Below are 21,948 nucleotides of genomic sequence, written 5' to 3'. Positions count from 1 at the left end.
TTTTGTTAGAGTCTTATCTTAAAAAATTAACTTTTAAATTGAAATAAAGGTTATCACCCCCTTCCCTAGTATGAAATTAAAGTTAATAAAAAATGTTGAGAAATACAAGAAGAGTAGACCAATTAAAGAATAATAAGGGACTGTGTGAAATACTTTCATGTGGGCTAAGAATGCGTACTGGGCCAAGGAAAGAAAACTGGGAGAAATGTTAATATGAAATGAGGAGTCGAGATGAATACAACCCATACAAAAACAATGTATGGCATTAACTGCTGGAAGTTCAAGACAATTTGAATGAAGAGTCCACGGCGAAATCTTGACTCTGATACTGAATTGTTATGTAACCTGAGTATGTCACTTTTGTGGCATAAAATACAAAAATGAACACAATCAAGAACTGTTGTTTTGTTTCAAACCTTCATTAAGTTTCTTGTTCTCCTACACTTGCTTCCTTAAAATTTGTTTTCACTAATATCTGTTTCAACAGAACATAAAAATTCAGAAAATTTTCTGTATGAAAAGTCTTACCTCAAATTTTTAGGGGCTTCACCAAATAAACTACAAATTTCTCGTATTTGTTTCAGTGCGGGTATCACCCACTTGTCATTTGTGCAAAGTTCTTCTATGAAGCGATCTATCCACTGCAACTTCTGTGTGTCTCGATCCTTATACAACAAACAAAAAGTTATGATTATATGGACCAGTATTTAACATAACTCTAATTTCAAATTACTCTGAGAGTTACAAAGTAGAAAAACCTCTCGGCTAAGCATCACAAAAATTATGATGTTGGTTCAAACAGAACGCTTTAAGTATGTTCTTATTTTGAAACTTTCACTCAACTTCCACAATGTAAAACACTACTATACAAATTCAGTGATCCATGAATTCAGAAATCTATCTACCAAAACATAAATCCCAAGAATTTAGGCACATTAACAAAATATTTGATTTTGAAAACAAATCGTAAAATGTGGATATATCATTTTTACTCATAAAACTGAGCAAAAACATGTATATTGGCGTTAGCCTGTTTTCCTAAAAAGAACAAAGATCAATGAAATGTGTATTTCATCAATAAAGTCACAGTATAATTTTGAAAGGAAAAAAATCATTAAAATAAAAACAAACCAATATACAAACAATGTTAGAGAAAATAAGTGTAAGTAATCACCTAAAGAAAAACTAAGAATATTAAAAGACTAAGTTCATTTCTAATATTCTGCCATGGTTTATTTACCTCCTTCCAGATTTTTACCTAAGATCACTAGTAATCAGAAATTCAGATTTCAGTACCTAACAAAATTTTAACTGTAATGATTCTGTTTTTGTGCATACATGCATGGGGGAAAAGACAGTTCTGTATGTTCATTTAACACCTTCCCTGGAAGAATATTTTACAAACACTTGTACGTCTGTTTTTAGAAACAAAATAAGGTCCATACTATAAGTGTTTTCATTAAATACTATGGACATCAATAGTCATTTTAACGGCCACAATATATACTACAGAGTACAATTCATGATTTTAAGTGGTTTCCATTTTTCACTGTATGAACAGTAAAGAATGTCTACGTCCACAAATATTGTGGTGTCTTCACACCATTTCCCAGAGAAAAACATCTGGATGTGAAAATACTGAGTGGAGTTGAATTCTGCACATCTTTATGAATTTAAAAATATTTATACATGAATATTAAATTTGTCATGGCTCTTAAAAGCATCTTGGGCTTGATAGCAAAGAGAACGATGTATTTATTGGTTTTCCGTAACAAAGACGAATGAAGGCTGAAGATGAAAAAAGCAAAACACTTTTATTAAATTCCATGAAACCCAGTACTTAATAATGGGGCAATGTGTAAGGCACCGTGTTAAGGCAATGATACGAATAAGAAATGTAAGGAGGAAGTAACAGTTCAGGGTTTATACCAAGTATTTTGCTTTGATTCACATTCATAAACAGTGTAAATCAAGTACAGTGTTAACACTATCATCTGATAAAACGATTGAATTTTTTTCCTTCGAAAAATTTGAAACTCTACATGAATTATTGCAAATAATACAATGTATTGCTGACAACTATGAAGCTCCCTGTTTTTAATCTATCTGTAAAGGACAAGTTGGTAAATTTTAGTTTGTATCTTCAGAACTGAAATAAATTTGTTTATATCAACAGGACTTACTGGCCCACAAACTGTAAGTGACATCTTAAGGGATTTTAATATGCCAGGTAAAGCTATTCTTTGAGTTCATTCACCTATCTATGTCTATATGTGCGTGTGTACGTATGACATATTTCTGATTAAGTCATTCAGTTCAGGAAATACTTCTGAACCCTCACAACTATCCGGTTTTCAAAACCCGAGAACTGTATCTTGACCATGATTAAATTCAAGTCCAACTGAAAGCAGAGAACTGCCCAGTCGTTTTTTTTTTAAGGGAACATATCATCTTTACTAAATTATTTAATCCACCTGTTAGTAGGATGGAAAACCACAGATAGAAATCCAGGAGAAAGTCAAAGAATGTAAGTAAAATTAGTATAAAAACACATAAAATTAGCAAAAAAAAAAAAAAAAAAGGCATAAAGCTGTTGTGATTTGCCCATAGGGAAAAAGCTCTATTTGGAGTTTCGTTAATTTTATGGACTTCTTTTCAGCCATAATCTACCTTACCTCCAAAGTCACTACTGACTACCACTTCATGATTCTAGTTCACCATCGTACATTTAAAACAACTTATACAGTTGTTTTATCTATACAGATCCTTTTAGCAAGGTGATACACACTTAGTGAATGATAAGAAAACTTACTGAAAAAGTGAGAGGAAGCCAGACGTTTATGATAAATGTTAATTCTTCAAAATTATTTTAGGAACAAAATTAATGGCACTATCCTCTCAAGAAGTCATCCTAATTGGGAGGGAAGAAAGTCAGAAAAAAAATGAGCAAAGAAAACACTCCCATACCTGGGAAGAACTATCATCTAGTATTTTTATGTGGGCACTAAGAGCAAGGTCCATGATGTCTAGAGGCACATCATCACTGTGGGCCAGATTCCAAAGAAGGTTCAACACCTTCTGTGCCAACATGTCATCTTCACCGTGCTCTGCAAGACGACTTATCAGCTCAAGTAGCTTTTCACGTTGCTTTTTACTTGCATTTATCCAACTTGCCTAGAAGAAAATACTTGAATTACATAAATATCAAATTCATGCATATATTTATATCAACACTGCTTTAATTACATGGCTTTCAATAAAGTATACTGAATTCATAACATCCAAAAACAAATTAAGTGTATAACTGAACACTACCCAAGTCTCTTCAGGACAGTACTCATGGGACAGAAGGATCGAACTTCCAGGAAAAAAAAGAAGATCTCTATTTACAACTTAAACTCTTATAACTACTAACTTCAAAACTGCACTTTGAAAGGATGAAAAAGAATACCTGATACAAAATGTTTAGGAGTCTTAAAATTCAGCAACAAAAAACATAAACCGATTGATAAACACAACCAGGCAGAGGACTTAACAGACATTTCTCCAAAGATACACAAAAGGCTCATAAGCAGATGAAAAGACGCTTAAAATCACTGATCATTAGGGAAATGCAAATCAAACTTACAATGAGATATTACCTTACACCCATCAGCCGGGCTACTATTAAAGAAAACAAACAGAAAACAAGTGTTTTCAACGATGTGGAGGAAATAGAACTCTTGGCCACTGTTGGTGGGAATGTAAAATGGCAGTGGTATAGAAGACAGTATAGTTCCTCAAAAAATTAGAAACTATTATGTTATGACCCAGCAATTCCAAATCTGTGTAAACAACCAAAAGTATGGAAAGCAGGGTCTCAAGGAAACATCTTTACACCAGTGTTGAACAGCAGGATTTTTTATGCACAGCGACTAAAACATGGTATCCATCAAGAGAATATTGGATATGCAAAATGTGGCATATCCATAAATGGAATATTAATCACTTTGAATGGGAGGAAATTCTCGTATGTGCTACAAACATGGGTCAAACTTGTGGACATCATGCTCAGTGAAATAAGCCATCCACAAAAATAAATACTGTGTAATTCTACTTACATGAGGTACTTATTACAGAAGTCAAAATCATATAGTCAAACCAGAGGGCTGTCAAAGCATAGTGAGAGTGAAATTGGTGCATTAACATTAATTTAATGAATAAAATAATCAGTTTAACTGGATGAAAAGAGCCACAGAGATGGATGGTGGTAATGGTTGCGTAACACTATGAACGTATTTACAGCATTATGAACATATTTACAAATGAACTGTACATTAAATGTTTAAGATGGTGAAGTTTATGGCATATGTATTTTACAATAAAAATAAACTGGGAAAAGTTTGTGTTGAGAAACAGGGTGGACCCATAAAGCAATAGGCCTTTTAAACTTTTATTTATTTTGGAATCATTAATGCAGTTACATGAGCAACAGTGTGGTTGCTAGACTCCCCCTATTATTAAGTCCCCAGCACATACCCCATGATAGTCACTGTCCATCAGTGCAGTAAGATGCTACAGAATCATTACTTGTCTTTGCGTTATACTGCCTTCCCCGTGTCCCTTCCGAATTAAATTATGCATGCTAATCGTAATGCCCTCTTTTTCCCCCTTATCCTTTCCTTCCCACCCATCCTCCTGTCTCTTTCCCTTTGGCAACTGTTAGTTCATTATTGGGTTCTGTGAGCCTGCTGCTGTTTTGTTACTTCAATTTTTTCTTTGTTCTTATACTCCACAGATGAGTGAAACCATTTGGTACTTGTCTTTCTCCGCCTGGCTTTTTTCACTGAGCATAATACCCTCTAGCTCCATCCATCTTGTTGAAATGGTAGGATTTGTTTTCTTCTTATGGCTGAATAATATTCTATTGTGTGTATATGTACCACATCTTCTTTATCCATTTATCTACTGATGGACACGTAGGGGTTGCCTCCATTTCTTGGCTATTGTAAATAGTGCTGCGATAAACATAGGGGTGCATCTCTCTTTTTCAAACTGCACTGCGGCATTCTTAGGGTAAGTGCCTAGGAGTGGAATTCATGGTCAAATGGTTATTTCTATTTTGAGTTTTTGGAGGAACCACCATATATACTGCTTTCCACAATGGCTGAACTAATTTACATTACCACCAGCAGTGTAGCAGGGTAACCCTTTGTTTGCATTCTTGCCAGCATTTGTTGTTCCTAGTCTTTTCTGTGTTGGCCATCCTAACTGGTGTGAAGTGGTATCTCATTGTGGTTTTAATTTGCATTTCTCTGATTATTAGCCATGTGGAGCATATTTTCATGTGCCTGTTGGCCACCTGAATTTCTTCTTTGGAGAAGTTTCTGTTCAGATCCTCTGCCTACATTTTTTTTGGTATCATTAATGTACAATTACTTGAACAACATTATGGTTACTAGACTCCCTCTATTATCAAGGCCCCCCCACATTCCCCATTACGGTCACTGTCCATGAGCATAGTAAGATGCTATAGCGTCATTACTTGTCTTCTCTGTATGTACTGTCTGCCTTTTATGTGTCCCCTCCTGCTACACTATGTATGCTAATTGTAATGCTCCCCCTGATCCATCCCTTCCCATCCATCCTCCCCATTCCCTCTCCCTTTGGTAACTGTTAGTCCATTCTTGCTTCTGCCCATTTTTAAATTGGATTATTTGTTTTTTGTTTGCTGAGTTGTGTGAGCTGTTTACATCATTTGGATGTCAACTCCTTATTGGATACATCATTTATGAATATATTCTTCCATACTCTAGGATGTCTTCTTGTTCTACTGATGGTATCCTTTGCTGTACAGAAGCTTTTCAGCTTGATATAGTCCCACTTGTTCATTTTTGCTTTTGTTTCCCTTGCCTGGAGAGACATGTTCATGAACTTTTTAAACTTTTTTAACAAAAGCGAACATGAAGAAAAGAAGTTTGAAAAATTCTAAATTGTTGACCAAGAATAATCTTTAAAATGACCCCCCCCAGAAAAAAAATACTTTTGTGTTGGAGAAAACAAAATATTCTCCCACTAAACACAACTTAAAAATCTGGGAATTATACATAAACAAATATAATCTGTAAACCAGAGAAAAGCAAGCAGAATAGTTAGGACTTCAAAATCTGAGGAACAAGGTCGTTGACTTCCCTGGATTTTCTTTTGTTTCAAATACCATGGTCTTGAAGTTGGAAGAAGCCAGCAATATGGAAACACTGATGCATGCAGATGATGTAAGAGCCACCCACCGCCACTGGCACCTCCCCGCCACAAGACACCTGTATAGTCAAAGAACCAAGAAAGGGGCAACACGGTATGATAGAAAACAAATATCCTATCCCGACAAATGATACAGAAAAAATTATGACCATTACCCACCTACACCACAAAAAGTTGAGTGGGGAACCTACACTTCATAAGACTTTAAACAAAGTATCCCAACACCTGAGTGATAAAAGAGAAGCCCAAGTAGGGAGAATTTCTTCTGCCAGCCAAAAGTAACAAGAAGCCCTTACTTTTGAGTGATGTCAAAGAAGGCCTGGTGGACAGTCAGGACATTTACTGTGGCTCAGCAGTAATAAGAACACCCCCACCATGGAACACACAGGGAGTCTGAACTTCCTTCTGGCCCAGGAGCAAGGAATGGTCGACCTAAGAAACAGGGAGGATGAGAGAGGAACTCAGAGCTCTATCTGACAGACAGTAACAAAAGGGAATTTCTCCTCTTCCCCTGCCTTGGTGGTATCAGAAAAAAAAAACAGTTAAAACAGAAGGTTTAAATGTCCTCGTAGTCTCATTAGAGGAAAAAAAACTTTCACTTTCGGTTCTAAGTTACTCAACATAACAAGAATCAGGAAGATGTTAAACTGAATGAAAAAAAGGTGAATGACACATGTTAAAGTGAAGTGACAAGATGTTACAATTATTAAAGATGTTAAAGCAGCCATACAAATTCTGCAAGGCCATCGAGAAAAAAAACAAAACATAACGGAAATTTAAAAAATGGATACTTAACTCAGGATGGGTGGACTATAAAGATGAAATGAATAACAGAGGACACAGAAGACCAAAAATAAGCTTAAGCCCTCACAATTCATCCATCACTAGGAAGTACACATGGTCTACGGCAAAGATTAACAGAGGTTCTTTATTTTGTAAAATGAAAAGATTCTGAGGCAAGCTCAAAGTAAAAGATTGGAAAAAGATACTTAAATATTAAAGGAGAGCAGGAGTGGCTATATCAGTATCAAACATGTTTTAGAGTAAAAAAATTATCAAGAGAATGCACGGGACACGTATCTATTGGAAATGGGTCAGTGCATCAATAAGACACGGCAAACCTAAATGTGTAATTACCAAATATGTGTATGATGCAAAATATGTGAAGCAAAACCTGACATAATTCAAAGGAAATGACAGGCAAATTCATAATGAGAGGCAGAAAATCAACTTCCCTTTCTAAGTGACTGACACAACTACTAGACAGAATATCAGCAAAAACACTTAAGAACTAAAAAACCCATCCACCAACAGGATTTACTTGACATATACAGAAACACTGCACTCATCCATAGTAGAATACAACTTCTTTTCAAAGTACCCACAGGAAACATACCAAGACAGATGATATCCTGGGTGATAAAACAAACACTAACAAACTTAACAGAATGGAAGTAAAACTGTGTCTCCATCCACACTGGAATCAAACTATAACTCAATAAACGAAAAGATGACAGAAAAATATTCTAATACTTGAAACTAACATAGTTCTGTGTTGTTCAAGAGATGCCTTAATAGAGTTTAAAAACATAATAAACTATAAGTGAAAATCAAATGCAGCAAAATTTACATAAAATATATGCAATTATGAAAGCAGTGGCAAGGGGGAAACATATAGAATTAAATCCATATATGAGAACACAGGAAATGCTTAAATGAATAATCAAAGCCACTTTAAGAACACTGGAAAAGAACAAAATAAAACCTGAAACAAGAAGTAGGAAGGAAATGTAAAAGAGGAGAACAAAAACGAATAGAGTTGAAAATAAAAATTGAGAAAACTAATGAAATAAAGACTTGGTTCTCTGAAAGGATCAATAATCTGACAAACTTCTAGCATGGTGAACAAAGGTAAAAAACAAAGTAAAAAACAGAGATAACACAAGTAACAAAATCAAGAATGAAACAAGAGATATGCCCCTATAGACTGTGGCAGATATGGTAAGATAATAGGGAGTGAGTGCTGGAAAGAACCCAACAACTGTAACTGTCAATTTACATGAAATCAATCACATCACTGGAAAACACAGTTACGACATATCAACCAATACAAGACAACTGTAGAACTAGCACTACTAAGGAAATTAAATGCATGATTTTAAAACTCCCGGAAACAAAATCACCAGTAACAGGTAGCTCTACTGAAAAATTCTACTTGACACTTAAAGAAGTAACACTGTTGCTCATAATTTCTCCCAGAAATGTAAGAGGAAAAAAACACTTCTTCACTTAAACACAAAAAAAGAAAACTACAGACTGTGCCTCTCATGAATACACATGTAAAAGTCCATAACAATGTGTTATATTATGTAACATATGTATGTAACAAAAAAATGTTAGTAAACAGAACTCAACAACATATAAAAATAATGCAGCATGACCAAGAGTGGCTTATTCCAGGGATGCAATACTGATTCCGTAATTGAAAAACAATTAGTACAATCCACTGCATTAGCAGCAAAAATAAAAAAATGATACAATCATTTCTATCAATGTAGAAAAAAGAAATCTGACAAAACCGCTCATGACAAAAACTCTCATAAAATACAAATGGATGGGAACTTCCTCAATCTGATGAAAGGCATCCATAAAAAAAATACAGCTAACATTATTTTCAATAGTGAAACACCAATGCTTTCAATCTCCCTAAGACAAAAAAGACGTCTGCTTTACCTACTTCCCTTTAACACTGTACAGGACCCACGTGGTATGGAGACAGACGAATGAAACAAAACAAAGAACCCAGAAATAGTTCCATACAAACACGCTCAGTTAACATTTGACAAAGGTGCACAGGTAAATAAACACAGGTGCAATGAAAGCTTTTCACTAAATGGTACTATAACAACTACAGATACATAGGGGACTAACAAAATGAACTGCAACCTAAGTCTTACATATAAACAAAACCAGTTCATAATCAATCATATTAAACTGTAAAACGGCAATACTTTCAGGAAAAACAACATAGGGGAAATTCTTTGGTATTTACAGGAAGGCTGTAAATTCTTAGTTGTGACACCAGAAGTGTGATCCTCTAACATAACGTAAGGGGATATAAATTAAACTTCCTTAAAATTAAGAACTTTTGCTGGAAAAAGATCTTGAGGATGAAAACACAACCTAAGGACTGCGAAAAAATATTTGCATACCAGGTATCTAATGAACAACTAGGCCTTGGAATAGAATAAGACCTCTGTAAATTCAACAGTGAGTAAACAAGCAACCCAATTAGAAAACAGGAAAATGACATGCAGAAGTATTTCACTAAAGATTCAGCACACAGTAAGGAAGTATTTTAACATACTGGCCGTTAAGGAAATATAATTTAACTATGATATTTCTAACTCATCTATGAGAATAAAGAAAAAAAGGGCGACAACCTCAAATTCTCAGAAAGATGTGGAGAAAATGGATCATTCATAATATGGGTGCGATATTATAGCTACTCTGCTGAACAGTTTGACAGTTTCTTAAAAATCTAAATATGCCCTCAATAAATTACTCACAAATTAAATCCACCAACACAGAAGAGGATTATGCATCACAACAAGTAAGATTTATTCCAGAAGTGTAACACTTTGAATATACAAAGATCAATGTAAACATAGGACAAAGACAAAAAGTCCATACATCACAGTAGATACAGAAAGGCAACTGACTAAATGCAACACTTTTTCATGATTAAAATAATAAATTAGGTACAGAAGGGAATTTCCTAAATCTGATAAATGACATCTACAAAGCCCCCACAACTAACATTATAACTAACGGCAAAAGACTGTCAGCTTTCTGACTAACATCAAGAACGCCCACTTTGCTACTTCTTTCAACAATGTGCTATTATGTTCTAGTCAGGATAATCAGGCAAGGGAAAACAAAAGGGTGCCCAGACTGGAAAGGAGGGAGTAAAACTTTCTATTCGCTAATGATTTGATCTTGCACATTGAAAATCTAGGGAATCCATTCAAAAAAAATCTATCAGAAGTAGTAAATATAATGGTTGCAGGACACAAAATGAATTTTTAAAAAATCAACAATATTTCTTTGTAAGGGGTGTGTTTTCTATATACAGAGTAAGAACAGTTTAAGACTGAAGAAACTACTTCCACTTACAGGTAACATCAAAAACAGTAAATTACTTCACTAGAAATTTAACAAAAATGGGGTGAATTCTAAAAAGGCATTGCTGAAAGAAATTGAAGTCCTAAGTAAATGGAAAAACACCTCTAAATAAATGCAAAAATTGTGCATATTCATGAGCTGGCAGACTACTATTACTACAATGGCAATACAATGCAAGCTAATTTCCAAAAATCTTATTCTAAATATCCCACCTAACCTCTGTGCAGAAGTTGACAAGCTAATTTAAAAAAATACAAAGTCAAAAGACCTACACTAGGCAAAATGGACTTAAAAAGGAAAAGTTTGAGTGTCATCTCTGAAAAAGTTTCTATCCAAAATCATTTACTCGTTTCTTTTAATGTTTTATTCATGAGAATAAACTTGAATAAAGAGAAGAAACACTTCCTACCTTGAAAACGTTCTACAGTTATGTAACTGAATCAGTGTGGTGCTAAAATCATAACACAGAGATTAGTGTTAAAATAGAATAAGAAAAAACAGAAAAAACATAACAAAAAAACCCAGAAATAAAACCCTTGTAACTATGATTAACTGACTTTAGATGGGAAGTTCTTGTAAGAATAGTCTGTTTAAACAAATGTTGCTGGGATACCTGAATATATTCACATGCAAAAGGATATTCACATGACATATCCAAGAAATTAATTAAAAATGGAATATAGACCTAAATGTAAAAGCTAAAACCACTTATTAGAAAACACCTTTTAAAGTCTGTGAAGCTATAGGCAATGGCATCTTAAATATGAAACTAAAGCACAAGTGACCAAAAAAAATACAGATTGAAAAGAAATTTAATTCGTTTTCATGAAAATGAAAACGTTCTATTTTCAGTGATGGAAAGCAGATTGCTTTTTTTCCATGAGCAGGAAAAGAAAGGGTGGAAAGATAAATGGCTGGGGTGATGAAAACATTTTAGAACTTGACAAAAGAAGAGTGCTCACACAACACTGAATGTACTAAATTATACTGAATTGTACATTTTAAAATGGTTAAGTTTATGTTACGTGAAATTCACCTGAAAAAGAAGTTTTAACTTATGTAATGAAAAGAACATAAAGAAAGTGGAAAGACACTTTGTAACCTAACCTGTAAAGGATAATATCGCAAATCATGATATAAGGGATTTGTATACAGAATGTATAAAGGATTGTTTTGAATAAAAAATAAAAAGAAATAACTAAATGATTTGGACTGGAATTTGTCAGAGATGACTTTCAAATAACTAATAAACACATAATATATTTAACATCACCAGCCTTTAACGAAAAGCAAATCTAAACTACAATGAGGTAGCTGTTCTACTTCATGAGGATGGTAAAAATAAAAACGACAATAACAAGCATTGTCAATGATGAGAAAAAACTGAAACCGTCATACACTGTTGGGAATGTAAAATGAGACCAACAGCTTGGAAAAGAGCTTAGCAATTCCTCAAAAATATTCTGTTTAGTTACTACATGATCTAGCAATTCTACTATTATATCTCCAAGAGAACTGAGGACCTATGTCCACACAAAAATGTGTACAGTAACATTCACACCATTATTTATAATTACCAAAAAATGGAAAATACCCAAATATTGATCAGATGATGAATGGGTAAGATGTGTCGTATCTACACAATAAAACATTTATTTGGTAGTATGAATCACCAGATTTATCAACACTTAAAAATAAAATGCTTACACATAATGTAGCAGGGGGGACAAGGGAAAGGCAGTATATACAGAGAAGACAAGTAGTGATTCTCTAGCATCCTACTACGTTGATGGACAGTGACTGTAATGGGGTATGTGGGGGGGACTTGATAATAGGGGGAGTCTAGCAACCATAATGTTCAAGTAATTGTACATTAACGATATCAAAAAAATATGATGCTTACTTAATAATACGTGTTCAACAATTGGTAAGACAAAAGGGCATGAACAGATAATGGAATTTTTATTAAGGTTATACTTATACCATCTTGAGAATTTCTGACATACAAAGAGGAGGACTTGCCACCACTCACTCCTTCTGTCCTTATGGCCATTACTGATACACCATTTCAGAAGTTATCTCAGAAATTAACATTTAGAGTTACACAATAACTTCCCAATACTGATTTCCTTGCCTACCTATCATAAACCCCAGTGGATTAAAATATATGTACAGATTTCATCACATGTACTAAGATTCTTTCATTTGCTGAGTTGCTATTCAGTATTAATTTTCATGGTTGGTAGCATTCCATTATTACATTACACTATATCATTACTTACAGACATCTGAGTTCCTTTCATTTTGGGGTTCATACAAAAAACTCACCGATAGAAACTACTGAACATGTACCGTGGTACATATAATGTAAGTTCATCAAGGTATATATTCAGAAATCTAACAGTTTTGTAATAGGACACAAGAACATACATGCTAAGAGATAATGCCAAACTTTTCTCATGTGACTGCACAAACTTAAATTGCCAACAGCAATGTAATTGTTATTTCAACAAAAATCATAGTGATTCTAATGCCTACGGTTACAGAGATTCATGAGCAATGACATATAATTTTATGTTCTTGATCCACAAATTGTCCAAATCTTAACAATCAGAGAGAGTTAAAAAAGAGTTAAAATTAAAAAAAAGAAAAGGCTATTGGCCCCTTATATCAATGCAAATGTGACCTCAGAGACTCTTGGACTTTTTTCTGACTCTGGCCTCTATATGCCTGAGTACATTACCCCAAAGACCATTCTGCCTCACTCTGTATTTGTATCAGATGTCCCTTTCCACTAAAAGAAACATTTCCATGTTTTTCTACAGTTTATTTTAATCAAAAGTAAAAATGAATCATTGCCGTAAGAATTTAAAGTAACCTGAATGAAAAATGTTTATGATTCTGTCTTTGTGCTGGTAATACACAACAACCAAGTCTTCACGAGAGATGATTGGTTTAACTAAACACACGATATGTCTGCTTAATGAATTCTACTTAAAATTATATGGTAGTTCTTCATTATTTAAAACTACAACCTTAAAGCAATCAAAAAGATGATCAAGTTGTTCTGGAGAAAAATTCCCAGCCAACTTTGCCAGTAGGTCATGTACATTCTTCACAATGGCTTCATGTTTCCCTGCCTATTGAAAAAACAAAACCACGATAAGTAAAGGCAAACAAATCGTGTAACACTTGAATTCCAATAAAACCAATAGGAGCTTTACTGTGTTAATGTCTACTAATTAATGAAGTATTCGTAACTCTTTCATGTGAGATTTTAACAGAATTTCTAGTATTTTTAATGCTTCAGAGCTGTCTCTTCTACTCCTTATATACTCAATTTCTTCATATGAAGAGCAATGTACTTTAAGAATTCAGGTAAGAGTTTATTATAGACTCCTTTTTTAAAAATTAAGAGACAATAAGGCAAAATAATGCACTGACATAAGCTGAACACTTAAAACTGTTAAATAAGGGCAAGAATATTTAATTGGTTTTACTTAAAAAATTAAAAAGCTTTTTAACCTACAGCTTAATCATAGTTCATCAGCAATGCACCAAAACACCTGCCATTAAGATAAATAAATATGCATTAGCAGTTCTGAAAACAAAGGTTATCTGTTCATGTGAAAAGTTAAAATCTGTAAGTATTTATAATACAGCAGTATTCTCACTCCAGGACTGTAATAGAAAAATAACCACTTTGTAATTGCTATAATCTATATATACTACATACATTCCTTAAGCCTTTAACGATGAGTGTCAGGATGGAGGAAATTCATTTCACTTAAAAATACTCTTTGTAGTGATTTCTGGGAAGATAGTGTCACAGAGAGACCTTGAATCTACTTCTTCTACCTTCACACTGAATCTTCACCTACATACAGAGCGGTTCAATTTCAGGAAGTATGGAGGACTGGCTAAGTGAGCAGCTTCACCACAACAGGGGCAGAAAAATCAAATACAAACAGCGGGAGAGAGGAACACATGGTAACGCAGGGAACCTCACCCCCATGGCAATGACCCGCAGAGGACTGGGCACAAACCCTGTCCTGAGGCACAGAAAGATGTCACATTTCAAGTTCATCTAGAGGATAAGCAAAAAAAACCCCAATCCAGTGAACGAAAAGCACCTGCTGTTTGGTGGAAGAATGCGTGAAATTCTCTCTGGATCAGATCTGGTGAGTGTCACTGTTAGCACTGCTTCCCCACATCAAAAGTGGTGTGGGGGAGTAGGGCTGGGGCATGCACAATTTCAAGATTCAGTCTAGGTGGTTTCCCAGACCCTACCCACACCCAGACGCAGTGGAGAGTGCATCTTGCCAGGGCTGCACTGTGGGCGCTGCCACGTAACTGCAGAAGCGAGGCTTCCCTAGAGCCACTTACCTCTGTGTGCTCAATGCTGATGAATGAAAACTCTAAAGCCAGTAGCCACAGAAGTGAGGCTTCCCTGGAGGCCATACCTGGACTTGAGATTGCACTAGCAGAGTGGGCCAGTCACCACAAACCCATGGAGAACATGGCCATGCCACTGCTCCACCCAATGCAAGGAAATAGTAGCTAGAGGCAGGGCTTTCTGGGAGACTGTACCTGGGCCTGAAAGAGTGAACTCCATCAGGAGCTACTAAGGAAGCCCTCTGATTGGACCCCTCCAACCATGTTCTCCTCCAACAAGCACTGAGAGTCCTGACATCAGGACACCCCCATCTCATGCTCAGTAGGCCTACAGCCAGCCAGTTAAAACCACTAGGCACCCGCAGTTTGCTCAGGGGACCTTCCCTGCACGAGGACTATCCTGCAACTGGAGATGCTTTCTATTAACTCAGAACCAAACACAGACAGTGAAAACTGAATGAGGAGATAAAGAATAGGCTTGAAACAAAACAACAAGATAAAAAAGAACCAAATGAGGGTTGAAGCCAAGAAGGCAGCATGAATAGGGCAGCAGAAATCTCCTCCCAAAAACCGTACACGTTTTTGAAAATACAACAAATATAACTGATCCTAAAAGAGAGACGAGAAGATACAGTACCACAGTCAGGCTACATCTACATCTGCGAGAACTCAGCACCTCATGAAAGGGGTAAGACACAAGTCGCGGCCCGGCGGGACACGAGCGCTCTCCCCACACCAGCCCACCGGCGGAAGGAGAGGAGTCGGAGCGGGAAGGGGGTGGAAGACAAGGCCTGCTAAACACCCAGCCCTAGTCAGCCACATTGGGAGGGCAGACACACACTGAATGGTGTTCTGGGTATTAGCAAAACGAAAGAGGAAAAGCTGCGAGCAGGTCCCCACAGCTGGCGCCACTGGGACAAAAGAAAAGCGAGTGCTTTTTGAAAGTCTTAAACAGACAGGGGCCTCACAGCTGGACAGAAGCATCCCAGCACTCAGACCACCAGCTGGGAATCCCAGGGAACTCCAGGCGCCCTAAACCCCTGGGTGGCAGTGAAGCTCTGTAGCCCCTCATGCTGATAAAGACCCTCCTGACCATTACCCCCCTGCACGGCTGCACCACAGCAGGAGCGCGGCTTGGGAGCGGCCGCGCCCACAGAAAATGCCCAGACCCTCCCCTGCAGCTGCCCGAGCCAGACTCAGAGGCCACACCTGTGCTTGGCAGCCCAGCACAGACAGAGGAAGCCGGGACAGGATGCGAAGGGTCGCCATTCTTGCAGGAGAGCACACCCAGCGGGCCTGCCTCTCCCCGCGGGGATCACGGCTGCACTGAAAGCTGCCCCGCCCGCAGCGGCTCAGGAAATAAAACTGGAAGCTGCTTCCCGTGTGCGGGTAACTGGCACAGGCAGCGGAGGACGGCAAGACGCAGAAAGGGACGTTGTTCTCCCAGCTCACAAACACGCCAACTGCCTATGACTACCTCAACCGCCATGAAAAGGCAGAATAATTTGATCCAGTCCAGAATTACCAAGACGACCCCTGAGAGGGAGCCTGGGAACATAGATTTAACAAATCTTCCTGAAGAAGAATTCAAAATAAAGGTCATAACCATGCTGATGGAGCTGTAGAGAAATATGCAGGAGCTAAAGGATCACGTTAGGAGGTAGAATACGGAAATAAAAGAATCTCTGGGAGGACTTCAGAGTAGAGTGGATGAGGTGCAAGAGGCCATTAATGGAATAGAAATCAGAGGACAGGAAGACAGAGAAGGTGAGGCTGAGAGAGATAAAAGGATCTCCAGGAATGAAAGAACATTAAGAGACCTGTGTGATCAAGCCAAACGGAACAATGTTTGCATTAAAGGGGTACCCAAAGACGCAGAGAGAGAAAAGGGAAATAAAGTGTCTTTGAAGAAATAATTGCTGAGAACTTCCCCAAACTGGGAGACAAAATAGTCTCTGAGAGCATGGAAGCACAGAGAACTCCCAAAACAAGGGACCCAAGAGAGACAACACCAAGACACATAATAATTAAAATGGCAAAGATCAAGGACAAGGACAGAGTATTAAAGGCAGCCAGAGAGAGAAAAAAGGTCACCTACAAAGGAAAACCCATCAGGCCATCATCAGACTTTTCAACAGAAACCTTACCGGCCAGAAGAGAATGGCATGATACATGTAGTGTAATGAAACAGAATGGCCTAGAGTCAAGAATACTGTATCCAGCACGATTATCATTTAAATATGAAGGACGGATTAAACAATTCCCAGACAAGAAAAAGCTGAGGGAATCTGCCTGCTGAAACCACGTCTACAGGATATTTTAAAGGGACTGCTCTCGATGGAAGCACTCCTAAGGCTAACAAGATGTCACCAGAGAAAATAAAATCACAGCAAAGAAAGTACACCAAACAAATACTAAGTAAAGGCAAAAGATAAAATCATCGACTCACAAATGCAGGCAAAGGAAATACAATAGAGTACAGAATAAAACACCTAACACATAAAGAATGGAGGATGAGAAGTAAGAAGGGAGGAATCAAGAACCATCAGACTATGTCTATAACAGCTTAATAAGCAAGTTAAGGCAGACAGGTAGATAGCAAAGAAGCTACCCTTGAACCTTTGGTAACCACAGATCTAAAGCCTACAATGGCTATAAGTACATGTCTTTCAGTAATGACCCTAAATATTAATTGACTGAGTGCACCAATCAAAAGACAAAGAGTAAGAGAATGGATAAAACAGCCAGACCCATCTACATACTGCTTATGAGACTCCCCTGAAAACCCAAAGACATACACAGACTAAAAGTCAAGGGATGGAAGAAGATATTTCATACAAACAACAGAGAGAACAAAACAGGTATTGCAGTACAGTATCACACAAAATAGACCTCAAAACAAAGAAAGTAACAAGAGATAAAGAAGGACATTACGTAATGATAAAGGGGGCACTCCATCAAGAGGATATAACCATTATAAACATACATGCACCCAATAGAGGACCACAAACATATGTGAAACAAATACTAACAGAATTAAGGGAGGAAATAGAATGCAATGCATTCATTTGAGGAGACTTCAACACACCACTCACTCCAAAGGACAGTTCCACCAGACAGAAAATAAGTAGGACACAGAGGTGCTGAATAACACACTAGAACAGCTGATAGACCTAACAGACGTCTACAGAACGCTACACTCAAAAGCAGCAGGATACACATTCTTCTCATGGAACATTTACCAGAATAGACCACATACTAGGCCACAAAAAGAGCCAAAGTACATTAAAAAAGACTGAAATTCTAACAACCAACTTGTCAGACAACAAAGGTATACAACTAGAAATAAACTGCACAAAGAAAACAAAAAGGCTCACAAACACATGAAGGCTTAACAACATGCTCCTAAGTAATCATTGGATCAATGACCAAATTAAAACAGAGATCAAGTAATGTATGGAGACAAATGACAAAAAAACAGCACAAAGCCTCAATTTCTGTGGGACAAACAGAAGGCAGTTCTAAGAGGAAATAATATAGCAATCCAGGCCACTTTAAAGAAGGAAAAACAATCCCAAATGAATAGTTGAAAGTAACAATTATTAAAATTGGAAAAAGAAGAACAAATGAGGCCCAAAGTCAGCAGAAGGAGTGACATAATAAAGATCAGAGAAGAAATAAATAAAATTGAGAAGAATAAAAACAATAGGAAAAAAATCAATGAAACCAAGGCTGGTTCTTTGAGAAAATAAACAAAATAGGTAAGCCCCTAGCCAGCCTTATTAAGAGAAAAAGAGAATCTACACATATAAACAGAATCAGAAACAAGAAAGGAAAAATCATGACGGATCCCACAGAAATACAAAGAATCATTAGAGGATACTATGAGAATCTATCTATATGTTAACAAGCTGGAAAAGCTAGAAAAATGGACAACTTCCTAGAAAAATACAACCTTCCAAGACTGACCAAGGAAGAAAGAGAAAGTCTAAACAGACCACTTACCAGCAAAGAAATTGAAACAGCCATCAAAAAAACGACCCAAGAACAAAACCCCTGGGCCAGATAGATTTACCTCGCAAGTTTATCAGACATGCAGAGAAGTCATAATACCCATTCCCCTTAAAGTTTTCCCAAAAATAGAAGAGGACAGAATACTTCCAAACTCAGTCTGTGAAGACCGAATCACTCTAATCACACAACCAAGCAAACACCGCAAAGAAGAAGAAAATTATACACCATATCCCCAATGAACATACCTGCAAAAATACTCAACAAAATATTACCAAATAGAATTCAAAAATACATCGAGAGGATCATACAGCACGACCAAGTGGGAATCATCTCAGGGATGCAAGGATGGTACAACGTTCGAAAGTCTATCAACATCACCCACCACAGAAACAAAAAGAAGGATAAAAAGCATGATCATTTTGATGGAAGCTGAAAGAGCATTTGACAAAACTCAACATCCATTCACGACAAAAACTCTCAAGAAAATCGATATAACAGGGCAAGTTCCTCAACACAATAAAAGCCATATATGATAAGCCCACAGCCAACATCATACTTAACAGTGAAAAGCTGAAATAGATGGGCAACAACACAGGGATGCCCACTTTACCCACTGACATTCAACACAGTACTGGAGGTCCTGGCCATAACAATCAGACAAAACAAAGAAATACAAAGAATCCAGATTGGGAAAGAAGGAGTCAAACTGTCACTATTTGCAGATGACATGATATTGTAAATAAAAACCCCTAAAAACTCCACTCCAGAACTACTACAACTAATATCTGAATTCAGCAAAGTTGCAGGACACAAAATAATCTGTTGCTTTCCTATACACTAATAATGAAATAGCAGAAACAGAAATCAGGAAAACAGTTCCATTCACAATTGCATCAAAAAGAAAAAATTTACCTAGTATAAACTTAACCAAGGAAGTGAAAGACCTATAGCATGAAAACTACAGGACACTCTTCAGAGAAATTAACAATGGAACCTCATCCCATGCACTTGTCTAGGAAAGATTAATATTGTCAAAATGGCCATCCTGCCTAAAGCAACATACAGATTCAATGCAATCCCTATCAAAAAACCAACAGCCTTCTTCAACGAACTGGAACAAATAGTTCTAAAATTCATATGGAAGCACAAAAGTCCCCAGATAGCCAAAGCAATCCTGAGAAGAAAAATAAGTGTGTGTGGGGGGGGGATCTTGCTTCCCAAATGGAACGGGATACAGACTCCAGAGATTAACCCAAACATACATTGTCAATTAATATAAGATAAAGGAGCCATGGACATACAATGGGGAGATGACAGCCTCTTCAACAGCTGGTGTTGGCAAAGCTGAACAGCTACATGTAAGGGAATGAAACTGGATCACTGTCTAACCCCATACATAAAAGTAAATTCGGAATGGATTAAAGACCTGAATGTAAGCCATAAAACCATAGAACTCTAAGAAAAAAACACAGGCAGAAATCTCTTGGGCATAAAAGTGAGCAACTTTTTCATGAACATATCTCCCCGGAAAGGGAAACAAAAGCAAAAATGAACAAGTGGGACTATATCAAGCTGAGAAGTATGGGAAAATATATTCATAAATGACAGATCTGATAAAGGGTTGACATCCAAAAGATATAATGAGCTCACGCACCACAACGAAAAGCAAATAATCCAATAAAAAATGGGCAGAGGATCTGAACAGGTCTCCAAAGCAGAAACTCAGAGGGCCAACAGACACGTGAAAAGATGCTCCACATCGCTAGTCACCAGAGAAATGCAAATTAAAACCACAATGAAATATCATCACCTCACACCAGTTACGATGACTACCATCCAAAAAACCAACAACAACGAATGTTGGCGAGGTTGGGGAGAAAGGGGAACCGTCCTGCACTGCTGCTGGCAATGTAATTTAGTTCAACCATTGTGGAAGGCAGTATGGAGATAACTCAAAAAGATTCAAAATAGAAATACCCTTTGACCCAGAAATTCCACTCTTAGGAATTTATCCTAAGAATGTAGCAGCCCAGTCTGAAAAAGACATATGCACCCCTCTTTTTATCAGAGCTCTATTTACAACAGTGAAGAAATGGAAGCAACCTAAGTGTCCACCAGTAGATGAACGGATAAAGATGTGGTACATATACACAATGCAATATTATACAGCCATAACAAGAAAACAAATCCTGCCATTTGCAACAACATGGATGGAGCTGGAGGGTATTATGCTCAGTGAAATAAGCCAGGCAGAGAAAGACAAGTATCAAAACATTTCACTCATCTGTGGAGTTTAAGACCAAAGAAAAAAAGAAGGAACAAAACAACAGCAGAAACACAGAAGCCAAGAATTGACTAACAGTTACCAAAGGGAAAGGAACTGGGGAGTGTGGGTAGGAAGAGAGGAATGACTGGGAGGGGAAAGACAGGGGACATTACGAATAGCATGTATAATGTGACGGTCAGGGCACAGGGAGGGCTGTGCAACAAGTAGTGGTTCTACAGCATCTTACTACGCTGATGGACAGTGACTGTAATGGGGTTTGTGCGGGGGAACTTGGAGAAGAAGGGAGCCTAGTAAACAGAATGTTCCTCATGTAATTGTAGATTAATGATAGCAAAAAAAAAATACATTAAGAAGGTCATCTACCACCATCATGTACAGTTTATCTAAGGCATGCTGGAGGGTTCGATATCCACATATCGAGGACAAGGATGCCCACTCTCACCACTTTTATTCAACATAGTACTGGAACTGTAGCCATGTCAATTAGACAAGAAGATATTAAAGGCATCCAAATAGGTAAGGAAAAAGTAAAACTGTCAATATTTGCAGATGACATTACTCTGTATACTGAAGCTTGTAAATACCCCAACCCTACCATAAAACTACTAGCTTATTAATAAATAATTTCAGTAATGTCACAGGATACACAATATAGAAATCTGTTGAGTTTCTATATACAAATGACAAAATAGCAGAAAGAGAAATTAAAATCCCAAATATCAACGCATCCAAAAGAATTAAATACCTAGTAATAAGTCTACCCATGAAGCTAAAAGTTATGAAGTTATAAAACACTGATGTAAGAAAATGAAGACAACACAAATAAA

General features: G+C 36.9%; 1 protein-coding gene across 1 annotated transcript in view; it reads right to left on the bottom strand.

Annotated features, from left to right (window-relative positions):
- LOC130682069 (probable ubiquitin carboxyl-terminal hydrolase FAF-X) overlaps nt 1-21,948 on the bottom strand; it is a 166,434-nt gene that overhangs the window by 117,222 nt on the left and 27,264 nt on the right. The window contains 3 exon segments of the mRNA XM_057496199.1: nt 529-665; nt 2,968-3,174; nt 13,461-13,565. Coding sequence (XP_057352182.1) covers nt 529-665; nt 2,968-3,174; nt 13,461-13,565 — 449 coding nt within the window.

Source organism: Manis pentadactyla, chromosome Y (genome assembly GCF_030020395.1).
Source record: "Manis pentadactyla isolate mManPen7 chromosome Y, mManPen7.hap1, whole genome shotgun sequence".
Classification (NCBI taxonomy): domain Eukaryota; kingdom Metazoa; phylum Chordata; class Mammalia; order Pholidota; family Manidae; genus Manis; species Manis pentadactyla.
The sequence above is the reverse complement of the archived record's forward strand: the minus strand, read 5'-3'. Positions and strand labels throughout refer to the sequence as shown.